The sequence below is a fragment of the Pinus tabuliformis genome, chromosome 4_2 (assembly GCF_031772625.1).
Source record: "Pinus tabuliformis cultivar Carrire ecotype Pingquan chromosome 4_2, CPIR1, whole genome shotgun sequence".
NCBI lineage: Eukaryota > Viridiplantae > Streptophyta > Pinopsida > Pinales > Pinaceae > Pinus > Pinus tabuliformis.
In genome coordinates this window covers 900,008,911-900,032,425 of record NC_142304.1, presented here as the reverse complement: position 1 = coordinate 900,032,425, position 23,515 = coordinate 900,008,911, and the positions used below count along the sequence as shown (strand labels likewise).

The window sequence follows — 23,515 nt, the reverse complement described above, 5'->3', positions numbered from 1 at the left end:
TATATTTACAAACAATGAGGTTCACTTTGTTTCCATGGTTTCTCATAACGAAAAGATGAAATTTTGAGAAACTATTATTAATACAAATAGAAAATTTATGGGTAACTCAACAACATTCGCAGAATGTTTTCCTAAAAAAAACATTGGTTGAACATTGAAGGCTAATTTTGTCACATATGAAACAAAAATAGCTTAAAATATACTTTCCATGAATCTATATAAATATACAATTTAACAATTATAGGAAATTTGAATTTAATTTTGACCCGTAGGGAAATGTGGGGAGTTAGTGGAAGGAACAATTTGCAAGTAGAATTTTTTAGAGACGGCATATAACTAGTAAGTTTTTTGGATATATATCCCTGGACTTCAATTTTTGCATGGACAAACAATAAAAAAGGTGATCAATCTATCAAGAAGAGATTGGATTAGTTTCTAATGAAGGAAGCCTTAATTCAAATATTTTGAGTTTGTTTTATTCTTTGATTAGTTGTGAGTCTATTTTTTTATCATAAGATGAGTTTTTTGGAATTGGGAGAGGTTGAAAATAATCATTATCCCTTTTTCTTAATAGAAGATGGATTTTAGATGAAGGTTTGAGGAATTTAGTACTTCCTTCCTCGTACCATATAGACAAATTTAGTAGATTTTCTCGAATGGAACAATTCTCCATAAACTTGAAGAAATTGAAATATATAAGGGGAGAGTCTATTGGACTCTTCGATCATATTGAAATTAAAATATGAAATCTAGCCATCAGAGCACATGTGATTTTGACTCAGTTTGACCAATCGCAATTGAATCTTCTCGAGAGTAGAAAAGATAGGATTATGAGAGTGTAAGAGATTCATTGGAAGCTAATGAGCAAAGACACATGCGTTGTAGAGGGAGATAAAAATTCAAAATATTTTCATAAATAAGAGAAATAAATGTGACATTTATTTTTTAATCATGTGATTTTAGACTTTACTTTAAGCATTTGGTGAATTGGGTATTCTATGGAAGAGTGTGTTTGAGTCTAGGTTGAGAGATTCAAGTGTCTGTATATAAAGTTTCTTCCCACATTTTTATTTTGGGGAATTTTATTAGGGAGGAAGACAGGTCCCTTTGATTTTGATTTCCTTTTCTAATTTGATATCTCATGTGAAACTTATGAAAGAAGAAAAGAGAAGGGACGTGAGGGAGTTGTAAATCTCTGAAGGAGCAGGTGTGGATAAGTATAATTTTTTTCCTTCATGAGGATGTGATAATCAATTGCAATTTTGGAATACATCAATGAAGAATCTTTGTTGTTGAATTAATGGCGATGTGGGTTTTTTTTTATTAGAAGTTTCGAAATAGGTAAAGGCATTCAAGTTGGAAGAGGATTCGAAGCTCTTAGTAGATTGATTCAGTGGGAGGATTGAGCTTAGAATATTATATTTAGAGTTATGGTAGAGGAATATTCATCAACTGTAGAAATAGTTTGAGGCATTCAAATATTTCATGCTTAGAGGAAGAACAATGTTGTAGAAAATATGCTCTCAAAACTAACCATGCTGATGGATGATGGAGCTTGTTCTTATGTAAAATCTCATAGTGATGTTTTAGTTTCTAAATTTTTCTTTAATATTTTCTATCTAGCAATCCTTTAAAAATATATAAATTTTTATCTAAGTTTTGATGTAAGTAATGATTCTAACCTAAATATATGGAAAAGTTAAAAAGTGTTAAAGTTAGCAACCATGGGATTGTAATTTTTCATTTCTATTGAAATAGAAAAAGTGCAATTTTTTGTTTCGGAAAAGTAAAATTAAAGCCATTTGAATGTCTATTATATTCCAAGTTCTAGATATATAGTTATATTCAAACATAGAATGAATAAATGAACATGATACAACTCCAAGGTATGAGGAAAAATATAGTTAATAATGAATTCACAAAATTAAGTGAGAGTAGGAGATGGTTAATTATGATTGCAGGTATAGTTATGAGTCAATGTAAATATTTAAATGTGAGAGGAAATATTTAAGGGTGATTTCAGATATGGTTAAGTGAGACCACAAATATTTTAAATTGTATTTTTCTCTCAAATATTATTTTCGAATGTAATGAAGACTTTTAAAGTGTAATGGACACTTATCCTCAATTGTGATGAAGGATTCTCCGTAAATATAGTAGAGAATTATTCTATAAATAAGATTTAGTTCATTCAGCATTTAGCATTGAGAAATTCAGAGTTTTGCTCTTAAGACAAGGTCCTTGTAATTATTATTTCTACCAATAAAAGAGTTGTTAATCTTTCCCCGTATTTTTTCCTAGTGCACTACCTAGTTTTCCACGTAAATTTTTGGTGGTGTGGTTCTCAATCATTGTTTACTTTATATTATTTGTAAGGAATCGTCATATTTGTTGTTCTTATCTTAACAACTCGTACTAGATATTTTTTGTTATTAGGTCTATTACGCTATATGGGGATTGTAATGAAATATGTGGAGAAGCTTAATGGGGTTAATTTTTTGGTGTGGAAATCTTAGATCGAGGAAATATTGATCTTGAAGGATAAATTCTTTTCGATTTATGAAGTAGAAATGAAACCATCAATGGTGGTAGATGAATAATGGAGGAAGATGGACATGAAAGTCATTCCTACAATTTAGTAGTAGTTGGAAAATAATGTGTGCATAAATTTGGCTAATAAGAACAACACATGAACTCTATGGAAAATGTTGCATTACCTCTACCATAAGAACACAATAGGAAAAAAAGTGTTCTTGATGAAGAAATTATATAATATCATCATGAAATAAGGTTCTTAAGTTGTAAATAAATTAAATAAATTTAATGAATTTAATATAATCATTAATCAACTTGCATCTAGGAAAGTCACTCTAAGTGATGAGAATAGAGCCATCCTAATCATATACTCCATGTGAGATAGTTACCAGAATTAGATAGTAGATATTAAAGGTTCAACATTTTCAAGGACCCTTGAGTGTATAATGTTAGCAACATTTTAATGAACAAGGATCTACAAATCAATTTCATAAAGCTAGGGAGGATAAGATCTAGCCTTATATATTTATGAAAGGAAATTTGAACATGATCGATGAGGGAGTTCAAAATCTAGAGGTAAATGAAAGCCTAGGAATGGAAGCATAATTTTCCATCATTGCATAAAATGTGGTCACGTGAAAGGGAATGTTGTATATGGAAAAGAATCTAGAAGGAGAAAAAGGAGAAAAATGTGACTACCAACAACAATGAAGAAAAAATTGTTGTTACATGAGGAGGTGAAGTATTAATCATTGTTTATTGTGATAATGCATGCCTTTATCCTTCTAATCATGTTAATGAATAGATTTTAGATTTAAGAGTTTCCTAAGATGCCAGTCCAAGTACATGAAATTTTATTTCTTATAAATATGGTAATTTGGTTAAGATTCAATTAGGAAATAAAAATCTTTTTGATATTGAAGAAGAAGGAGATGTTATAGTAAATCCAAAAGATGGTTCCACAAAATAGGTAAAGCATGTGCTAGAACTTGGAATAAATATGGTTTCCACTAGTGAGTTACATGATGAAGAATAGCATATAGTGTTTGGAAAAGGAAGATGCAAAGTTATTAAAGGAGCATTGATAGTGGCTAAAGGACTCAAGGTACCACCTTTGTATACATTGAAGGCAAACACAAAAATATTGAATGTGGTTGTTGTTGCAAAGGAAGGAAACTCAACAGGTGTATGGCGTAAGCAGTTTGGTCACATGAGTGAAAGATGCATCAAAATACTCGTCGAAAAAAAATCTCCCTCCATGTTCGAAATCACATGAAGTTAATATTTGTGAACATTCCATATATGGTACACAAATAAGATTTTAATTTATGAAAGGAAGATACATCTACTACAATTGGTATATTCCAATGTGTGTGTGCCAATCAATATTAAATCCTTAGGAGGAGTTTTTGGGAACATTTTAAGGATGAAAAATTATCTTCAAGTTTAAAAACATTGGCCAATTACACTAGTCCCTAATACCCAAATTATAAAATGTTTATTGATGTATTTCTAAAATTATTCAAATTTATAATTATTTTATATATACTCTCTATATAATGTTGGCTATTTTTAAGGCAAAATAATTTTATATTATAAAATTCTAGCAAATCATTCTTATAAAAAATGTAAACTAGCGAATCTTTTTCTTGGAAAAATAGCCCACCTATAAATATTAGGGTGTAAATTTATCGATGAACCTCATATTTTGTCACATTCATATATGATGCATCTAGGAAGGTTTGGAAATATCACATGAGAAAAAAATGTGAGTTTTTAGGAAGGCCTGGACATATCACCAGAGAAAACAAGACCAAAACTGGTTCATAGGTATATGAGGGCTCATAAACCTTCAGAAAGGTATCCACCCTTGGATTATATTTTTCTAACCATTGAAATTGAACCTAAATTCTTTTAGGAAGCTTGTAAAGTGGAAACTAGGAAAGAGTGGAAGAAAGTGATGAAGGAAGAAATGGAATTTCTGTTGGAAAAAAAAGAACTTGGGAAGTAGTAAACCTTACAAAAGGAAGAAACATATTACAAAACAAATGCACATACATGATTAAATATGTTGGACACCTAATCCTCAATGGGTTAGTGTGGAAGCCGAATAGACAAAAGGAGTCTAAGAGACCTTGGGATGTGAAACCCAACGGTCACATAATGTACTATAAATGTATATCTCTTGTTAATAAAAATTGTACTCTCATGTTTTATCTTTCATATTTCTCTTGTTGCCCATGTGTGTTTAACATGGTATCAGAGCAGGCGATTGCTGGTCCTGCTCCAATTTGAGCCACTTGTTTTGTGGTCTCTATATATATGTCAGTTCTGCCTTTCTCCTAATCAGAATTGAGCAGAATTTCCACCTTATAAAGCGTTTTACTGTGTGCAAACCTACCAATTCTATCCATTACTTGTAACGCTCCATTAATTCATTGTCTACCAGAAATCTGCTGCCTCTCCTACATGACCTCTGGCACTGTATATGCTGCACCTGACTCTGGCTATTTTAAGAATCTCTTCTGCGTTGCCTGACCTCTGTCACTATGTACGTTTTTGCTACATGAGGATTTGAAATAACAGTCAATCAGTTTGTGGTAGAGCCTCGCCTCCGAACCACACTAAATAGGTTACTGTGTAGCTGCATTGTGAGACTATTCACTGGTCCGCTTGATCGAATCACATGGTATATATTGAACCGTTTTTATCGCTGGCCTGTTTTGAATGCTCGTCCATTGAACTGTTTTGAAAGGCGTTGAATATTGAACTATTCATGGCATATTGTAAAATGGTATGGGTTGAATATTGAACTGTTTTAAATGTTGTGAGTTAACACTGTCTCCATCACATGAGTTGCGCCTTCCTCCACACTCAAAAATGGTGATTTCAGCTTGTTGTAATTTAAGAATCTGAAGAATCGAACATGTGACTTGAACCTCGCAAGGCGCCACAAAGAAAACCTGGCAGAGGGTGTCGAAGCCACTGAAAGGAAGCTGTGACTTTAGCAAATAAGAGAGGCACATCATTTGTGCTCCTAGAGCTTTCAGCAAAGATAGGATGCGTATCTCTCCTATCCCTCGCTAAATAGCGACATTGATTCGAGATACTTGTGCACTTTAATTTTTCATATTTCGGCTCCTACTTCCTAACCATTATGCTTCTGTTAATTCGTCTACCTAGGAAATTATACAAAAAAGAAGGCAGTCCCTGCAACTTCCTTTGTTGCTTCCTGGGCTTAAATGGGTAAATCCTATGCCATTATTAGGTTCTGTATGGATTTAATCTGTGTTTATTTCCCATGAGGGCTCCACGTGAAGGGCTTTGTTGGATTCAATCCCCGAGACCTATAATATTGCAGCGGTCGAGTCTCCTTAAGAATCAAACATGACCCCGGTTCCCCGAATCCTGTAAAATCGCAGCGGCCAACTCTCCTCCTCCTCGAGAATCAAACTTGACTCCACCACCTGAGCGTATGGGATCATTCAATGTAACAGGCCACGAGTCAATGTAATATATGTCAGAGTGGTATGCGAGCATTATGATTATTGTAGTCAATGAATGTGGAATCACATCCTCTGGCTTCCGGTTCCTCATCATATATTCTTCGCACGCTTTTCCTTTCGCTCATATGATTCAGATGTTTTGATTTGCTCAAGGTCGTTTCAGAGCTATTAATAGACCCTACAATTGATCCAACATAAACGTATCTATCTATTCTCTCCACAAGGAATAAAAACTGTGATTTCAGTATGTTAGTCCAGCGTTGAAGATTTTTTTGAAAGTCATGAATCTATTATGGTGTGAGATATGCGATAATTTTTTTTTATAAGTGTGCTCCTCATTAAAGTCTGTGTGCCCTCACCTACTGTCAAACTCATTATGCATTAAATTGTATACACTCTCTATGAAGACTATGGTCGTGTCTTGTGCTAGGACTATTTATGCATTGTTTTTATGTTGAAAAGGGCAACTTAGCTTCTAGACCAAGTTCATATTTCTTTCCTGGTCATCTTTTTCTGCTAGACAAGAAAGACGCATTTTTTCCAGCATAACATTAAGCAAGTTTATAAATATCATTTTTGTCTTCTCTGGAAAAAAAATTAGAATGAGTCCGAGGAGCGTGCATAGCAGCTATTTGTAGAAATCCATTTAAATTTTGGTAAAGGAATCTACACAGGGCAGAGACACGAGCTATCAGTATAGTTATAGTTGCTCCAAGTTTCCAGTCCTTCATTTCTACGTTGACTACTCTTGAAAGGAGACCAACAATTGATTGAAGTCTGTCATTGATCATTCATGTGTTGTAATCAAGGTTTGATTAAGGAAGACCCCAACCTAAAGGTTTTCTCATAAAATAAAAAGTTGATTTTCTACTTCTGGATCGACAAAGAGACATCACTTCACTATTGCAGACTTGAATTCATGATTTATGAAAACAATGTATTATGCATAAAGGTTAAGTCTTCGATGTATAAGGTTCTTAAGAGCAACATAGTAATTTTGTGATGATCTTACAATCAAGGAATGGTTGCAATCGCTGATAACTTTGCGCAAATTGATCAAGATCTCAAGTTGAGGAAAAGAGGACATTGTCTATCAATTGTTCATTTGTTGTCAAGGGAATTATCAATAAAGGGGCATGGACTTGTCCTATAGCGAATCATGAACTAGTTGCAGAGTGGCACTTCTGGTAGCAGTGTACATCACTACAAATATCTTCATGCAATTATTACATAAAGTTGAAGTGGACTATTGTTTTCATGCAAATCTGGTATCTCAAACATTGAAGTGGACTATTATTTTCTTTGAAGAAAGTGGCAAGATCAGAGAATATTGATTCATACCCCAGTCAAGGCATATGAGCATTCAAGTCCTGTCCATGACATGGTGTTATAATTGTTGAAGTTTTGTTAGCCATTATTTCTTATTCAAAAGGGAAGGAGTATTTGAAGGATCCAAGCAAGTTTGTAGTTGTTGCTGCCCGAGTTGTAGTATTAAAACTCATTATAGCCTCTATCTACATATATATGCATTGATTCCTTGATTCATTTGCTTCACATTTATAAAGGATATTGTTGTGTACTGTGAGTGGGTATTACTTTTCTGCACTGAGTAGTAGTTGTGATCAGTTTTTAGGGTGTAAATCTGACATTGAAGAAAAAAAATGGCTAGAAGCAGTGAAGCATTAGAGTTCCTCAAAGCTCTCATATTGTCTACTAATCATGATACATTAAAAGTCAACAAAGTTTCTCTCACAAACATTCAAGTCTATCTACAAAATGCACAAGAGAAAATCGATTTTTTGTAGCTTGAAACTCAGCTACAACAAGAAGAACTAAAACAAAGGAGTCATTCTGAACATGTTCTTGTTCAGAACATTGAGACTACAACCCATCAAAAGCAAGTCAATAATGTTATAGTTGGTTCAAATTTAGTACCCAATAAAGCAGCTATTGTACATGCGGATGTAGAAACTCAGTCTGCGCTTCCCAAGCCCATCATCAGACCTTGTGAACAACTTGTCCACAACAAGCACAGAACTGGTCTTGGATATCACAAGTACTTGTCCTTTCATATTCCAGAATATGCCAAGCCCATTTAGTTTCAGAGTGCTGGATTCATTCATGACAGTTCACCTACTCCTCATGACAGTTCACCTCTAGTTGTTCCAGACTCTGCCCCTCTTCCACAGCGACAACAACAAAAACAACAATAGATTGTGAAATGCCAACACTTTGATTGAGTTAGCCATTTGAAAGATCATTCTTTTGATCTTCATCCATGTAAGCACTGTCATAAACCCAGTGATTCTTCACATAGATGCTTTAGAAACAACAGAGATTCATCTTGGATGGATCGCTTCTTGGCAATGGGCATCAACAACCAAGAAGATATTCCAATCACATGTCAGAACTTATTCCAGAGTATTGAACAGTCTTGCAGTTGAGTTTTCTCCATCATCTCACCTTGTATCTGACGGAGGGGAAATGATGGTCATCTACAAGCTTCAAAGTCACGTCAAGTGAGTGTGAGCCACAACCTACCACACCAGATTGAGAGTTGTAGCCAGAGACAAAGATTCCCCTGAGCATGCCTTCAGTTGGTAATCTGGGACACTTCCTCTACTAGAAGACTTCAGCTTCTTGCCAGTTTCGGAAGAATTCAAGGAAAAAAATTGAGAACACTTCCTCTAGCAGAAGACTCCAACTTCTTGCCAGTTTTGGAAGAGTTCCAGGAATTGCATTAAGCATTCGAGAGTTGTTGGTCATCCTTAAGCCATCACAGGTTGAGACTTCCCTTTTCAGGTTGAAGTTCTCCCTTTTATGTGAGGTAAGACCTCCCTTTCATGGTTGAAGGTTTCCCTCTTCAAAACAATAGGAGCACTTCCTCTAGTAGAAGACTTCAGCTTCTTGCTAGTTTTGGAAGAGTTCCGAGAACTACACTAAGCGTTCCAGTGTTGGTGGTCATCCTTAAACCACTGCCCTTTATACCAACATTTCAGAGAGCACATTCAGCCTAGTGCTGCCATGCATTTTTTCACATTTTGTATTACAACTCTCTTCTTGGACTCATACATAACCCTTCGAATTAAGGGGGGATATGTTGGACACCTAATCCTCAATGGGTTAGTGTGGAAGCCGAATAGATAAAAGGAGTCTAAGAGACCTTGGGATGTGAAACCCAACGGTCACATAATGTACTATAAATGTATATCTCTTGTTAATAAAAATTGTACTCTCATGTTTTATCTTTCATATTTCTCTTGCTGTCCATGTGTGTTTAACAAAATATGAGGGTGGAGGGAATAAAGAAAGGTATAATGCAAGTCTAGTGGTAAAATGGTTTGCACAAAAAAGTATTTATTTTACCAAATTTTTTTCGCCCATTGTTAAGATTCCATCCATAATAGTTATTCTTTATCTTATTGTTCCTTTAAACTTCAAATCTCAACAACTAGATGTCAAAGAAACATTCCTTCATGGCTATTTGAGGGAGGATATTTTTATGGACCAACGAGATCCATCTAAAAAATGGTTTATTCAGAATTTAGTTTTCAAATTGGAAAGAAGCCTTTATGGGCCAAAATAGTAACCATGTTAGCGTTATAAGCATTTTTTATTCATTTGTGTTGAAAGATGGTTTTAAAATATTAGAGGATGATCATTTTCTTTACATCAAGAGAGATGAAGAAAGGTACATTATATTATTGCTATGTGTGGATCATATGTTAATTGTTGGACATGATAAGAATGTGATCAACACTTTGAAGAAGGATTTGGGCAACATACTTGCAATGCAATACTTGGGTCTAGTACAACAAATACTAGGGAGGAGAATTATACATGACCTTAGGAATAAAAATTTGTGGCTCTCATAAGAAAAATATATTGAAAAGGTGTTAGACATGTTCAATATGAAGGACTCTCACACCACTAGGTACACCCGTTGCACCTAACACCAAAATCTATGTTGACTTATGCCAGTGTGAGGATAAGGAGAAAGAGGAAATGACAAAGACTCCTTATGCTTTAACAGTTGGTGGTATAATGTATGCCATGGTGATTACCCATCCAAATATTGCTAGTTCAATCAAAGTTGCAAGTAGGTTTCTTGCAAATCTAGGAAAACAACATTGACAAGCAGTAAAGCCATTTTTATATTTCTCAAAGGTAGTAGTAATTATTGTCTATTTTTAGGTAACAATAATACCAAACTTAAATATTATGAAAATGCAAATATGACTAGAGATTTGAGCAGTAGAAAGTCCACCAATCATTATTTATATACTTTTGTTGGTGCAACAATTTCTTATGTGTCCAGATTTGAGAAGGTAGCAACTCTCTCCCCAAAAGGTTAAGAATATATAACTGCAATAGAATCTTTTAAAGATATTCTATGGATGCAATTATTTCTACAATACTTGGGATTAAAGAAAGAAAAATATGTCTAACATTATGATAGTGAGAGCCCTATTCACTTACCAAAAAAGAAGCATATCATTCTAAAATAAAGCATGTTGCTGCTAGATATCATTGGACTCACCACCCACTAGATGATGGGCTAATATTATTGGATAAAATACACAGAGAGCCTACATGTTAACAAAAGTATTTCCAAGAGACAAGGAAGAGTTTTATTGGGATATTGTTAATCGTTAATGTAGATATAGTTACGAATGAATGCAAATATTTAAGTGTGAGTTCAAATATGGTTGAGTGAGAGTGTAAATAATTTTAATTTTATTACTACTTGAGTATAACTAAGACTTCTAGAATATAATGGGAGCTTCTCCTCAATTATAATGAAGGATTCTTATGGAATATAACCAAGAATTCTTCTATAAATTGGATTGATTTCAATTAGTTCTTAGCATTGAGAAATTGAGAGTTGAGCTCAGAGGATAAGATGATTTTAATTATTATTATAGTAATAAAAGAGTTTCTAATCTTTCCCAAGTGTCTTTTCCTATACATTATTTGGTTTTCCAACAATTTTTTGGTGTTGTGGTTCTCAATCACTTTATATTTTATTTCATTTATTGGAAAACTTTATATTTTCTGCTATCGTTTCTTAACAAAATCGATGTTCCCCTCCCCACATACACATGAAATTTAACTCCTTGCCTCTGTAAGTAAGAAGTATAAATACCCAAATCAAGGCATACAAACAAGGACATGAGTGTGCAAAAAATGTGAAAAAAAAACCTTTTTTAGTTAAAAGAGCATACGGTTTGTGCATGAATAGCCTTTCTCACGGATTTGTCATTACACCAAGTATGAGCAATGCTTAAATCCTGATTTAACAAAGTAAAGAGAGTTGCTTTAGAGAACTCAAACATGAATTACTAAGTTGCAGAAAGTTATAAATACCAATGGGAAAAAAATGTTTGAAATAGTACACCAGATATAAGTATGAAGAAAATTCTACAATTTGATAGCTAATAGATGATTCATAGTATCACTTGTGCAATTTCAATAAATGTTCTAGAAATGTAAAACCAAAAAAAATATACTACATCATTAAAACTTCAAATAATCATCATGTTCTACCATCTTAGAATTTGGAAAATAACAATCAAACAATACAGATATAGCAAAATTGATGTGGTTAATATTGATACAACAATAATATTAGGACTGAGGGACTGAAGGAACTTAAGACAAATAATCAATTTCAACACTTCAATGCATGACATGAGGATGCCACAAAAGCCATTACTACGTTCACACAGAATAAATATATCAAATTTGATGAAGAAATGCATTGTAATTCCCTTGAATGGGTATTATTGCGTATTGTCACGCAGCAATGATCTATGGCATTTGGTGGAGATATTAAGCCAAATGCTCCTTTATTAGGTTTCAGTTGTGTTAGTTTTTTTGGCTTACTTTTCTGAACTTATTATTGCTTCATCTAGTCTATATGTTTGTTTATTTCGTGAATGTGCAACCGCTTAATTGTTTCTGCGGAGATAATATTTAGTGCTTGCCAATTATGAAATATTTTGGGAATATTAATCCTATACCCTTACCGTACACCCGACTTCAGTGGCGTTGATGTAGCATGGCTCAAGAATGTCATAAAAGTTAAGTCTTGAAACCATCTGCACATTCAATGACAAAATTAGAGGCTTTTAGCATGTATGCAAGCCATGAAAAGCGATGAAAAAATTCTCACAACACAACTTAGGCATTAAAAAAATCGAAACAAAGTAAAAGGGGTTACCTCGTCTATTACCGCTACTTTGCTTTGACATACAACATCTTCATTGTCATAATTTCCCTTACAAGCATTGAACGCTTCCTACAATTGATTACTTTGTTTAGACAATTGATTAGCAGTACAGTAGATAACAACATAGACATCATTGAAACTCAAATATGAATTTAACTACACATTATTAGTGCCTGCAACTTGAAAGTAAATTTTACAAGACTAATTGAAATTAGTAGTTGAGTAGGTTTTACAGAGATCCAGGGATCCGACGATTACAATAGACGCAAAATAGCCAACTCGAAAAGAAAGAGTGAATAACGAAAGTGCAGAGTATATGTCAGGCTTCAAGGGATGTCGGAACGAAAAAAAGAATGTTATAATTTGTCCAAACATATAATCGACCTAACCACAGAGTAATACATTGATTTCCTATTAACTGCATCCAACGCTTCAGACTAAAGGTTACCCACTATGAGAAGCCTCATTGCTGCTACACTCTACATGAGGACTAATGGAATTGGACGTTCTGTTATGCTTGCTTTGGATATCCATGCTTGGATGGCGATGTTTCTTTTCATTAGCACGGTGCAGGGTTCCTTTTTAGTCTAGATCCCTAGTGATGCCGTTTGACGATCATTAGCATTGGAATGGGTTAAATCAAATTCTCATGACAAAAGTATGGATATTCGAAAATAATTCCATTACCTTAGAGAGGAAGGAGATCAAGTTGGCGGCTGATTTGTCAACCAAGCTTAAAATAAATTATTGACTTATTTGTTAAAGTCCGAGATTATGAACTGAACACATACTGGTGGTTGGTTGACGGAAATATGTAAGCATGGGCAACTCAGCAAGGAAGCCACAACCTGTTCTTGGATAGGGTAGGAAGAAGTCACTTGAGATGCAAAATAAAATTTCTATATGGATGGATGCCTATCTCTTGTCTATTGCTTTTGGTGGATTTTTGTAAATGGAAACCTTTCTAATGTGATCCCATTCATTCAATGCCCTTATGTTTTATGATATGCGGCAGAAGATTTTGGTTCCTTGGTGGACGGAACATACATTGAATATGGAACTAAAGATATTCACTTTCTAGCTGATAGTCACTTAATATGAAAAACGCCTCTTATCTTCTCTTGGACTTTGCGTTACTCTATTTCTCTTCTCACACACTTTACGTTACTCTTTTCATGGATTTTAAATGAAAACAAATTCTTCAAGGTTTATCAACAATATAAAAGCTTGATTGTCATATTAAATCTTAGCACATTAAAATTGTAGGTCTAAACTACAAGAGGGCTAAGCCATAAGGGAAATCATATCACTAACTTTTCATTAACTCCCTAAACTCATTTGGGAGCCACTCAAATAGCTAACTTTTCAATAACTCACTTGTTAGAGATAATTATTTAATGGTTGCATCACCTTCACACTCTTTAACCCTTTGATGACATCACTAATCAATTGGTCAAGATCCTAAGGGGTAACCACCTCAACCAACTCTTCCAGATCCAAAGGGATAAACACTTCCACAACTTGTGGAAAAGTGAAGGGGAAATTAAATGACTTAAAATTTGTATTAATGGATGAATGACATAGAACGATCGATGTGAGTGACGGTTGTAAGGAACCTATGGTTCTATAGTTTGCCACAATAGTACAGGAGTATCTTTATCGGTTTTCGCTGCACTCTAAACATCTCTCTAATTTAATGTGATCATGCCTTATCTTTATCTTCTAATAGTTTTGACATTTCACACTTATTTAAAATCAAGTGTGTTATGAAACCAGCTCACAAAAAGACAGAAAAGAGAGATCAACGCCTTAGAAGTCAGCCTCTTCGAGGGGGCAACCTCCTTTACATTACACAAATGAACAATTTTTCCATGATACAAATGAAAAGACCTCCTTTCTACATATAGGAGTCTAAGGGGTCATAACATAATGAGAGCCGACATAACAATAATAATTTAAGGGCACAATAATAACAATAGTGGGCTTCTATGAGGCACAATAGTAACAATATGGGCATTACATGGGTACATCAATATAATAAGTGGGTTGTACTAATAAAAATAAGGGGTTACACTAGTAGTATAGGGGCCTAACATGCCCCTCTCCTTCAAAAAGCGTTGTCCTCAATGCTTGAGTAGTTCTTGATGCTTCTGTATAAAATTCTTGTCCTCCCATGTGGAATCTTTAGCAGGTAAGTTCTTCCACTTGATGAGATACTCCGAAATTGATCGATTTCGTAGCTGTCGGGTTGTTGTTTTTGTGACTGTTCCAGGTTCAAATATGATTTTTCCTTCCTCTTCAATTTCTGGCAATAATGTTTGAATTGGGATATTTTGCAACTTTTGAATAAGTGGCCATACTTCTTCGAACTTCTTCCATTCATCCCTTGCTTTGTTTATCCAATCTGGTTGGATAATAGAAATAGCACAAAACAATGCTTCCACATCCTCATCCTTGAAGAGTCTTCCCATTCGGTAAGGTCGCCATTTTTTAAGTGCATGTAGTATTGCCAACATTTCCTTCTCATAAATAGCTTGCTTGAGATGTACCAGTAAAAATACCCAATCACCCACATTAAAACATTTTTCACTATGATGTTGATCTACCTGTTGTTTTGTTTGATTTTGCACCGAAGTGGCATTATCCTTTACAAGTTAGAGAACTTGTTGTCGATGCTCGATGTGATCTTTTACATTTTGCACCTTTTTCTTCTTGATATGTCCTTCTATCTTGAGAGTTTGAGGAGTGGTAATTCTTGCCAATGCTTTACAAGATATGGTCTGATTCATTTGTTCTTTCTCTGGGGTGGGGTCCTGGCGTATATCCTCTTCTTTTGATGTTTCTTGATCCTTTTCTTCCTCCTCTTCATATTCTATGTAAAATAATTTCTTCTCAGTACACTTATGACCTTTAGTACATTTGCTATCACAATTGTAACAAACCCCTTTTTCTCTTTTTTCTTCCAATTGTTGTGGTGTAACCCTTGTAGGTTGTGGAAGGCTAAGAGAAACAACACTTCCATCTTTATAGTTGTGAGGGGTATGCTTCCTGGTTTCAATAATTTTTCTTTCCACTATGTCACAAATCCCTTTTACTCTTTTCAATTGTTGTGGTGTTAATCTAAAGAAGGTGTTGCTCTTTGTATCCTCATAATGTGCTATCATTTCTTCCGTGAAAATTGACCACGTAACAAGTTGTTTACGAGAAAAAATCCCTTCATACCATAAAAATTGATCTGGTTCTAAATATGAAGATGAAATACATACCTTTTGTAACAGTGGTACACCATGTAGATAAAAATATTGCTCCATCTGAAGTATCCAATTTATGGGATCCTTGCCATCAAACTTCATCATCTTTCTTTTTCTTGAATTTTGGAGCTCAATCTTGAAACGATTGTAACTTTGTACTTTCGGATCTTTAAGTTTTGAAATTGCGACTTGTAGTAGCCCTCTGCATCCTCTTTCAAATGCCACCAGTCTGATCCAAATTGGATTCTCCAAGAAAGAGTTATGCACAATCTCCCAAGATGACCTGATTATAGACCTTTCCAGAAGAGCAAACTTGTATGAAGTGCCACGTGTCACTTTTTCGACCTGTGGCACTGAAAATATACACAAGAAACTACAGTCTGTCCTCTTTTTGTACCTTCTTACAAAATTTCAATCTGATGTTCAGAGAGAAAGTTATGACAATTTTCCCCAGGTCACCTATTTGGAATGTAATTTACGAGTCTGCAAAAAGACCCACTTCGTCAGATCATATCTCCACAAATATAGCATGACAAACCCTAAGATTTGGACTTGAGCTTCAGTGCGATGGCTTCTAAAATGGGTTATTTTTTAGCTTTTGAAACGTCATAGAAAAAAAGTTCTGGCGAAAATGCCACGATGACCTGTTTGGAGTAGCGAAACCCTAGAATCCAAAGCTCTGATAACAAATGTTATGAAACCAGCTCACAATAAGATAGAAAAGAGAGATCAACGCCTTAGAATTTAGCCTCTTCGAGGGGCAAACCTCCTTTACATTACACAAATGAACAATTCTTCCATGATACAAATGAAAAGACCTCCTTTCTATATATAGGAGTCTAAGGGGTCATAACATAATTAGAGCTGATATAACAATAATAATGTAAGGGCACAATAATAACAATAGTGGGCTTCTATGGGGCACAATAGTAACAAGATGGGCACTACATGGGTACATCAATATAATAAGTGGGTTGTAATAATAACAATAAGGGGTTACACTAGTAGTATAGGGGCCTAACAAAGTGGGTCTAGTGGATTAGTAGTGGATCGATCGCTAGGTATATATATACCTACTACATATTAATCTCATTATTGGTTACTCCGAGTAGTAGTCTCTCATTATCTTATCGATCTTCCACCATCTCCCAAAATCTGTACAACTTTCCATACTTAGTGAATTGATCACCATTGTCACTATTTGTTGATGATAGTGAAGAGAATATTGTACTCCTGTTTTCGACAAACAAATGAATAAGCTCAAGACAAAGATTATATTATTCGGTAGATATGTGCATATTCTCTATGGTATCCACGATATGCTAGGAAAATTGCTCTTTAGATGGCCAAGATGAGCTAGAACTTCAAAATAATTTTGTCCTAATGTTGATTATGATTCTATACTACAACCTATCAGAGTATTTTTTTGGTTATATATATTTGGAATGATCATTGAGGCATAGCCATAGTTGCTACATAGAGTAGCTATGAATTGGAGGATTTCAATAGTCTCTAGGAACTTTTTGACGAAGGAAATTATGAATATTGACCTATTAGAATGATACCATTGTTGCATTCTCATAAGTTTTGGGGATAAGGTATAGAAAGCAAGTTGATCAAGAAACAAAGATAGCTCGAACAAATGTTCAAGAGACATTGTTGAGGGACAACAAAAGAAAGGATTGAAAAACTTTTGGCCTTATTCAACAAGCCTTAGATGATGTGATATTTCCAAAAGTTTCAAATGTAAAAGAAGGCCTACGAAAATCTTGTATGTTGTTAATAGGATGTATCCAAAATGAAAAATTTCAAGTTACATAATCTATTTTGAGAATTTGAAAATGAAAGATAGTGAAATCATGGATAGTTTTATGAATTAGGCCATAAGTACTATTAATCAATGGAGAGAGTATGGATATGGCCACTCAAACAATAGAGTGATTGAGAAATTCCTCCATAGCTTGCCAAATAAATTTGACCTGGTGGTTGTATCAATAGAAGACTCTAAAGACACAAGTCAAATGAAAATTGATGATTTGATAGTTTCCAATAGCACATTAATCGAGGATGACTATATAATAGCAAATTAGAGACCACCTTCAAAACTCAACTACAATTTAATAAAGGAAGAGGCAATGGTATGTCTAGTAATAGAGGAAGAGGTGGAAAATTAGTTGATATAAATATGTACATGAGATAATTCTAAGCATGAGGAAAAATATTAGAACCACAATTCTAATTTTAGGGGGAGTAATAGCAAAACATGGTAGCAAGGAAATGAGAGGTACCATAAGTCTAAGGTACAACATTATTATTGAAAAAAATATGGTCATTTTGCTAACAAGTGTTCGAAGAAGCATGTAGACACTCATAAGTAGCATGTGCATATGATAGAAGAGTCTCAAGATAATGAAATAAATTGTTTTTTACCTCAAGAATTTTCAAATTCTATTTGGTTTCTGGATAGTGGTTGAAGCTATCACATGATTGAAAATATAGATTTGTTTGTGACCATAAGTGATATTATTTAAAGAATGGTCAAGTAGGGAAATGATAATAAGGTATGTGTTAAAGGTATACGAGTGATTTTTGTTTATACTTAAAATGGTGATGGAAGAATAACATATGATGTGTATTATGTATCTTATCTAAAATGTAATTTGTTGAGCATTTGACAACTAATATAGAAAGAGTACAGAGTGCCCTTCAAGAATAAAGTATGTACAATCATTGATAAATATCCAAGCAAGAATTTGCAAGGGTGGAGATGACCAACAATAGGATGCTTCTGCTTATAATGAGAAATGAGCTATCTCCCTCATTGAATGGTTATAAAACTGAGAATTTGGATGAATCTTGGTTATAAAATTTAAGATATAGTCATTTATATTTTCCGTGGTTAATTATTCTTCTAAAACAAATAGATGGTGAATCATGAAAGGATTACGAGTATTCAACAATCAATAAGCTCATGTGGGAGCTGTGTATGTCAAAAGTATCATAGAGAGAAAATTGAATCTAGATTTTCATATAAAGCGAAAGCTCCACTACATATTTTACACACAAATTTTCATGAATGGACTCAAATACTCTCATTGGGAGGTAATGTTTACTTTTTAACTTTTATTGATCACAACGCTAAAGACTTGTCAAACAAAAATTTGAATTTCTTACTATATTTAAGAAGTTTAAAGCTATGCTTGAAATGAAAAGTGGAAAATATATTAAAATTTTAAGATGGTGGTGAATATATGCTAAATTATTTCATTGAGTTTTGTTAGTCTCATGGAATCAATAAACAATTTACTATAGGCTATATTCTAAAATGGAGTCATTGAAAGGGAAAATCAACCCATTATGAATACGACTCAAAGCATTATGAAGGAAAAATAATTAAAATTGAATAATGCAGACTGAATTACATTGATAAAATAATATTACATATAAACATGAAATGTCGTCTCAAGATAGGGAAACTGTTTTGGACACATAATCAATTAATTGAGAGAATATCTCAACTGCAGAATAATCTAGGAATCAACTAGATCTAAACAACTCCTATAGAATAGGAACAAACTCCTTTACATAGAAAGAATCAAAACTCAGACAAGTAGGAATTTTATTTTCAAGTCACCCCCTTAATGACTACTTGTCTTGATCTGAAGCAACAAAGATCTACATATGGTCCAATGTACTAATTATAACTTGTACCGTGTTCATACAAACATCATCAAATTGTGAATGTCCATATAAAGGAACAAACATCTAGTGAAATGCATGGGTGCCAAAACACTGCAACCACCAGTCTACTCAGAAGTTCTTCACGTACATGGTTCATCCAACCTCTAGATAAATTTCCCCTAAATACAATTTCACCTCATGGAGTCTACAACCAAAATGGTCCACGCAAGTGTACCGATCCTACATGACATACTCTTAGAGGGTGTTAAAAACCCTGTAATAGTGGGAACACATGACAAAGGGGTATGCATGCCTCTCTAAGTCTTACAGGAGGTACATAAAACATTTCAAGGACCACAACTAACCATTACAAAACAATATACTACGTGTAGATTCGCTATAATTACAATATGTGACTCATACTTTATCATGGTCATGAGTCTATTCTACATAGTCAAACAAAATTTCACTATGCTACACTTTGGATCATTTTCCACTCATCCTGGATGCACCACACTATTCATATGCTAGAGCACACCATTGTGTTCACACTTGAATATTTCCATCATAGGCTTTGTTATTTTGAGTCTTTGGCATCTTCATTTTTAACTTTGGCAGATTCGTCTTGGATCTCCATGCTTTAACTGTCATAAGTTAGAGTTGTGAATTCTGACCAAATGACTTCATATTGAAGTCATGAATTTGAATATGCAAACTTCGAAGACTTGTGCACCTTTACCCGTACCAAAAAAACAAATAACAATATAAGCACAATAACAATATAACCAAAAGTGATGACCATTATTTTATATAACAATAAAAAAATAAACTTTGTCCTCAACCATGGACACCACTATACTGAACACTCCACTCACTATGGTGGTGATTAACATGGTGATCACTGTGGTCGCATACACTTTCTTACTCCCAAGTTTTTCACCGAGCCAGACAAAAAACAACTAGCTTACAAATGTTCCACACATGGCCACACCATTCACTACTGTTGGCATGGAGCAGCTTCAAAAACACCTTTTTTTTCATGCTACACCATTCGATTCAAGAAGGACAGACCACCCACAGTTTTCTAGAGCAAAGACGTCTGATATCAAAACACCTCTATCTCGAGCCCAAGGGGGGCATATTTTCTTGCTAGAGGGCTTGATCATATGGTTCTGTGTGCCATAATATTATTCGCCTCTTCCCATGGATAATATAGCTGAATAAACCTATTTCTCCATGACTAAATCTACAAAAAATTAGATCTTTAAGCCTGCACACAAATTTTCACCATTACACCAAACAAATAAATGATATTTAAGCTCATTTTATTATCTAAATAATCATTATTCATTAAGAATTGAATGCCAAAAATAATTCTTCAATAAAATAGAAATTCAAAGAATTGTTTCATATTTGAGTCACTAAGACGTTCAATTCTTTGAATCTTGAGAAGATTTTGGTTGTGACATCCCCTGCAGGGGTTGGAGAGAGATAGTAGGCACAAAAGATCGCCCCCGAGCTTCAAACCTTGGAGGAGGAGATTCTATGGAACTCATTTATACAGAAGAGATTCTTACAGATGACTACAAGTTATTAACAAAGGAAAACACCCTCCTACAGTTAGAATAAGAGATGATTTCCCTGTAAGAACCCTAGATCTATAATAAAGGTGGAAATTTCGACATTTTAACACTCTCCGAGTGTATAGCTATAATCTTAAGAAAAATAGAACTGCGGTAGTGAAATATTTCGCTCTAAATCCCTTCGTGTTTGTCAGACCAAGAGGTAACTCCTCAAATCAAAATTCATATTATTCATTCAAGTTGTTCATTATTATATACAAGATGGAGTGGCTATCTAGTTCATCTCCCGATGACTCTCTATCTTCTCAATTATTTATTTACATTAATTACATCTGTACACCCAATCCCTTTGATTAGGTATCAACATTCCCCCCCTTAATTTGAAGGGATGTTGGTGAGTCCAAGCATCATTATGAATCTTTCAAGCTTTTCTCTTCCAAGTGCTTTGGTGAAGATGTCTGCAATTTTCTCATTAGTGGAACAATGGTGGAGATGGATTGTTTTGGCCTCAACATGATGTCGAATCAGATGATATTTAGTGTTGATGTGCTTTGTTCAATCATGGAACTTTGGGTTCTTAGCCAACTTTATTGCAGAGGTATTGTCAATCATGCGTGGAGTCGATTGTTCTTGTTTTACCTGCAAATATTCAAGAATTTTCTTGAGCCACACAATTTCTTTTGTTGCCTCAGCTGCTGCCACATATTCTGCCTCTGTTGTGGAATCTGCTGGAACTGATTGTTTGCATGATCTCCAGGAGACAGCTCCTGATCCAAGTCTCATAACATAACCTGAAGTAGATACCCAGTTTCTTTGCCTCCATCGAAGTCTGAATCAGAGTATCCAATCAAGCTGAAGTCGCCCACCAGTGTATACTTGGTTCCAAAGTCTTGAGTTCCCTTCAATTACTTTAGAACTCTTTTTGCAATAGACCAATGTCCCTCACGAGGCTTTTGCATAAGTCTAGAGAGCATTCAAAAAACAAACGAAATGTCTGGTCTGGTAGTGGTTAGGTAGTTGAGACTTCCTACAAGCTTTCTATACTTTGTTGCATCCTCAAATTATTTTCCTTCAATGGATGTGAGCTTTAAGTTTTGTTCCATTGGAGTAGTCAGAGGATTGCATTCAGTCATGCCAAACCTATTCAACAGATCTCCAGTGTACTCTTTTTGAGAAAGGAATATGGACTTCGGATGTTGGGTTACTTCAGTACCAAGATAGTAATGAACATAGCCCAAATCAGTTATTTCAAAACCTTTTTTCAATTCCTTCTTTATGGATGCAATGTAGCTTTCATTGTTCCTTGTCATCAAAAGATCATCTACATATACCACAAGATATACAAATTTTTTGCCAACTTTCTTGAAAAACAAAGTTGCATCATCAACATCATAATGTTTGAAATTGAGTTTCAGAAGATGCTCAATCCGTTTTTCATACCAGGCTCGTGGTGCTTGTTTCAGGCCATACAAGGATTTTAGAATTTTGCATACTTTATGTTCATGTCCTTTCACAGAAAATCCTTCAAGCTGGGACATAAAAACATTTTCTTTTAGATTTCCATTCAAGAAAGTTGTTTTTACATCCATTTGATGGACTTTCCAACCATTTTGAGTTGCTAGGACAAAGAGTTTCCATATGGTAGCCCATTTCGCTATGGGGGAAAATTTTCTGCATAATCGACCCCTTCCTATTGTGCAAAACCTTTTGCCACAAGCCTGGCTTTGTGCTTATCAAGTGAGACATCAGCTTTATACTTGTTCTTGTAGACCCACTTGCAGCCAATTGGTTTAGTTCCCAATGGAGGATCAACCAACTTCCAAGTGCCATTCTTTATCAGGGAATCATACTCCTTTAAGCAACTTGTTTGAAGGAAGTTGGTTCAAAATATGTTGACAAATTGAATTCACAATCATAAGAAACATCCATATCAACAGGTGAATCAGAGTCATCTACATTACCTCCATTTTTCTGGTTTGAATTTCTAGTTCCTGTCTTTCCAACCCTATCAGGATGAACACTTTCAAGTGTCTTTGTCAGCCACTTTCGGGAACCTTTCTCAGATGGTCGAGGTTGTTCCATTGATTGAGTTGGGATTGAATCGGGATTGAGCCTCCCAATTCTATCAACCACATCACTCAAAGTATCATTCGTTGTTGGAGTGTCATGTAGGGGAGAGGGTGCTTCAGCAGAAGATTCTAGAGGTTGATCTAGTATAGGAATCCCCACTTCAAGATGTGGAATCTGATTATCAAATTCTTGAAATGATTTTTCATTTGTGAACCTATCCAGGCAATCAAGTTTCCTTTCAACAACATTTTCAGTTTTGGATGATTCCAGAAAGATTACATCTCTAGATACAACAAACCTTTTGTTGGCTTCATCATAGAGATGGTATGCTTTGGAAGTGTTTGAATACCCCAGGAATATACACTTAAGACTTCTTGCACCATGTTTGTTTCTATGTACCTTTGGTATCAAGGCATAACAGGTGGAACTAAAGACCCTGAGATGCTTTACCGAAGGAATGTGCCCATACCACATTTCATAAGGAGTCTTCTTTCTAATAGCATTAGATGGACATCTATTCTTTATATATACAACACATAGAACTGCATTAGCCCAAAACATCACTTTTACATTATTTAAGAACAACATGAAGCGTACCATGTTTAAGATTGTCCTATTCATTCTTTCAGCTACTCTGTTCTGTTGGGGATTACAAGG

The 23,515-nt window shown here is 34.6% G+C and overlaps 1 protein-coding gene across 1 annotated transcript in view; it reads right to left on the bottom strand.

The window, feature by feature from the left end:
* The window catches only part of LOC149172599 (serine carboxypeptidase 1-like), a 223,497-nt gene that overhangs the window by 78,904 nt on the left and 121,078 nt on the right, over positions 1-23,515 (bottom strand). Inside the window, exons 8-10 of the mRNA XM_089426385.1 lie at positions 12,265-12,342; positions 12,071-12,142; positions 11,267-11,332 (exon numbers count right to left, since the gene is read on the bottom strand). Of these exons, the coding sequence (XP_089282511.1) occupies positions 11,267-11,332; positions 12,071-12,142; positions 12,265-12,342 (216 nt within the window). The remainder of the gene's footprint in view (positions 1-11,266; positions 11,333-12,070; positions 12,143-12,264; positions 12,343-23,515) is intronic.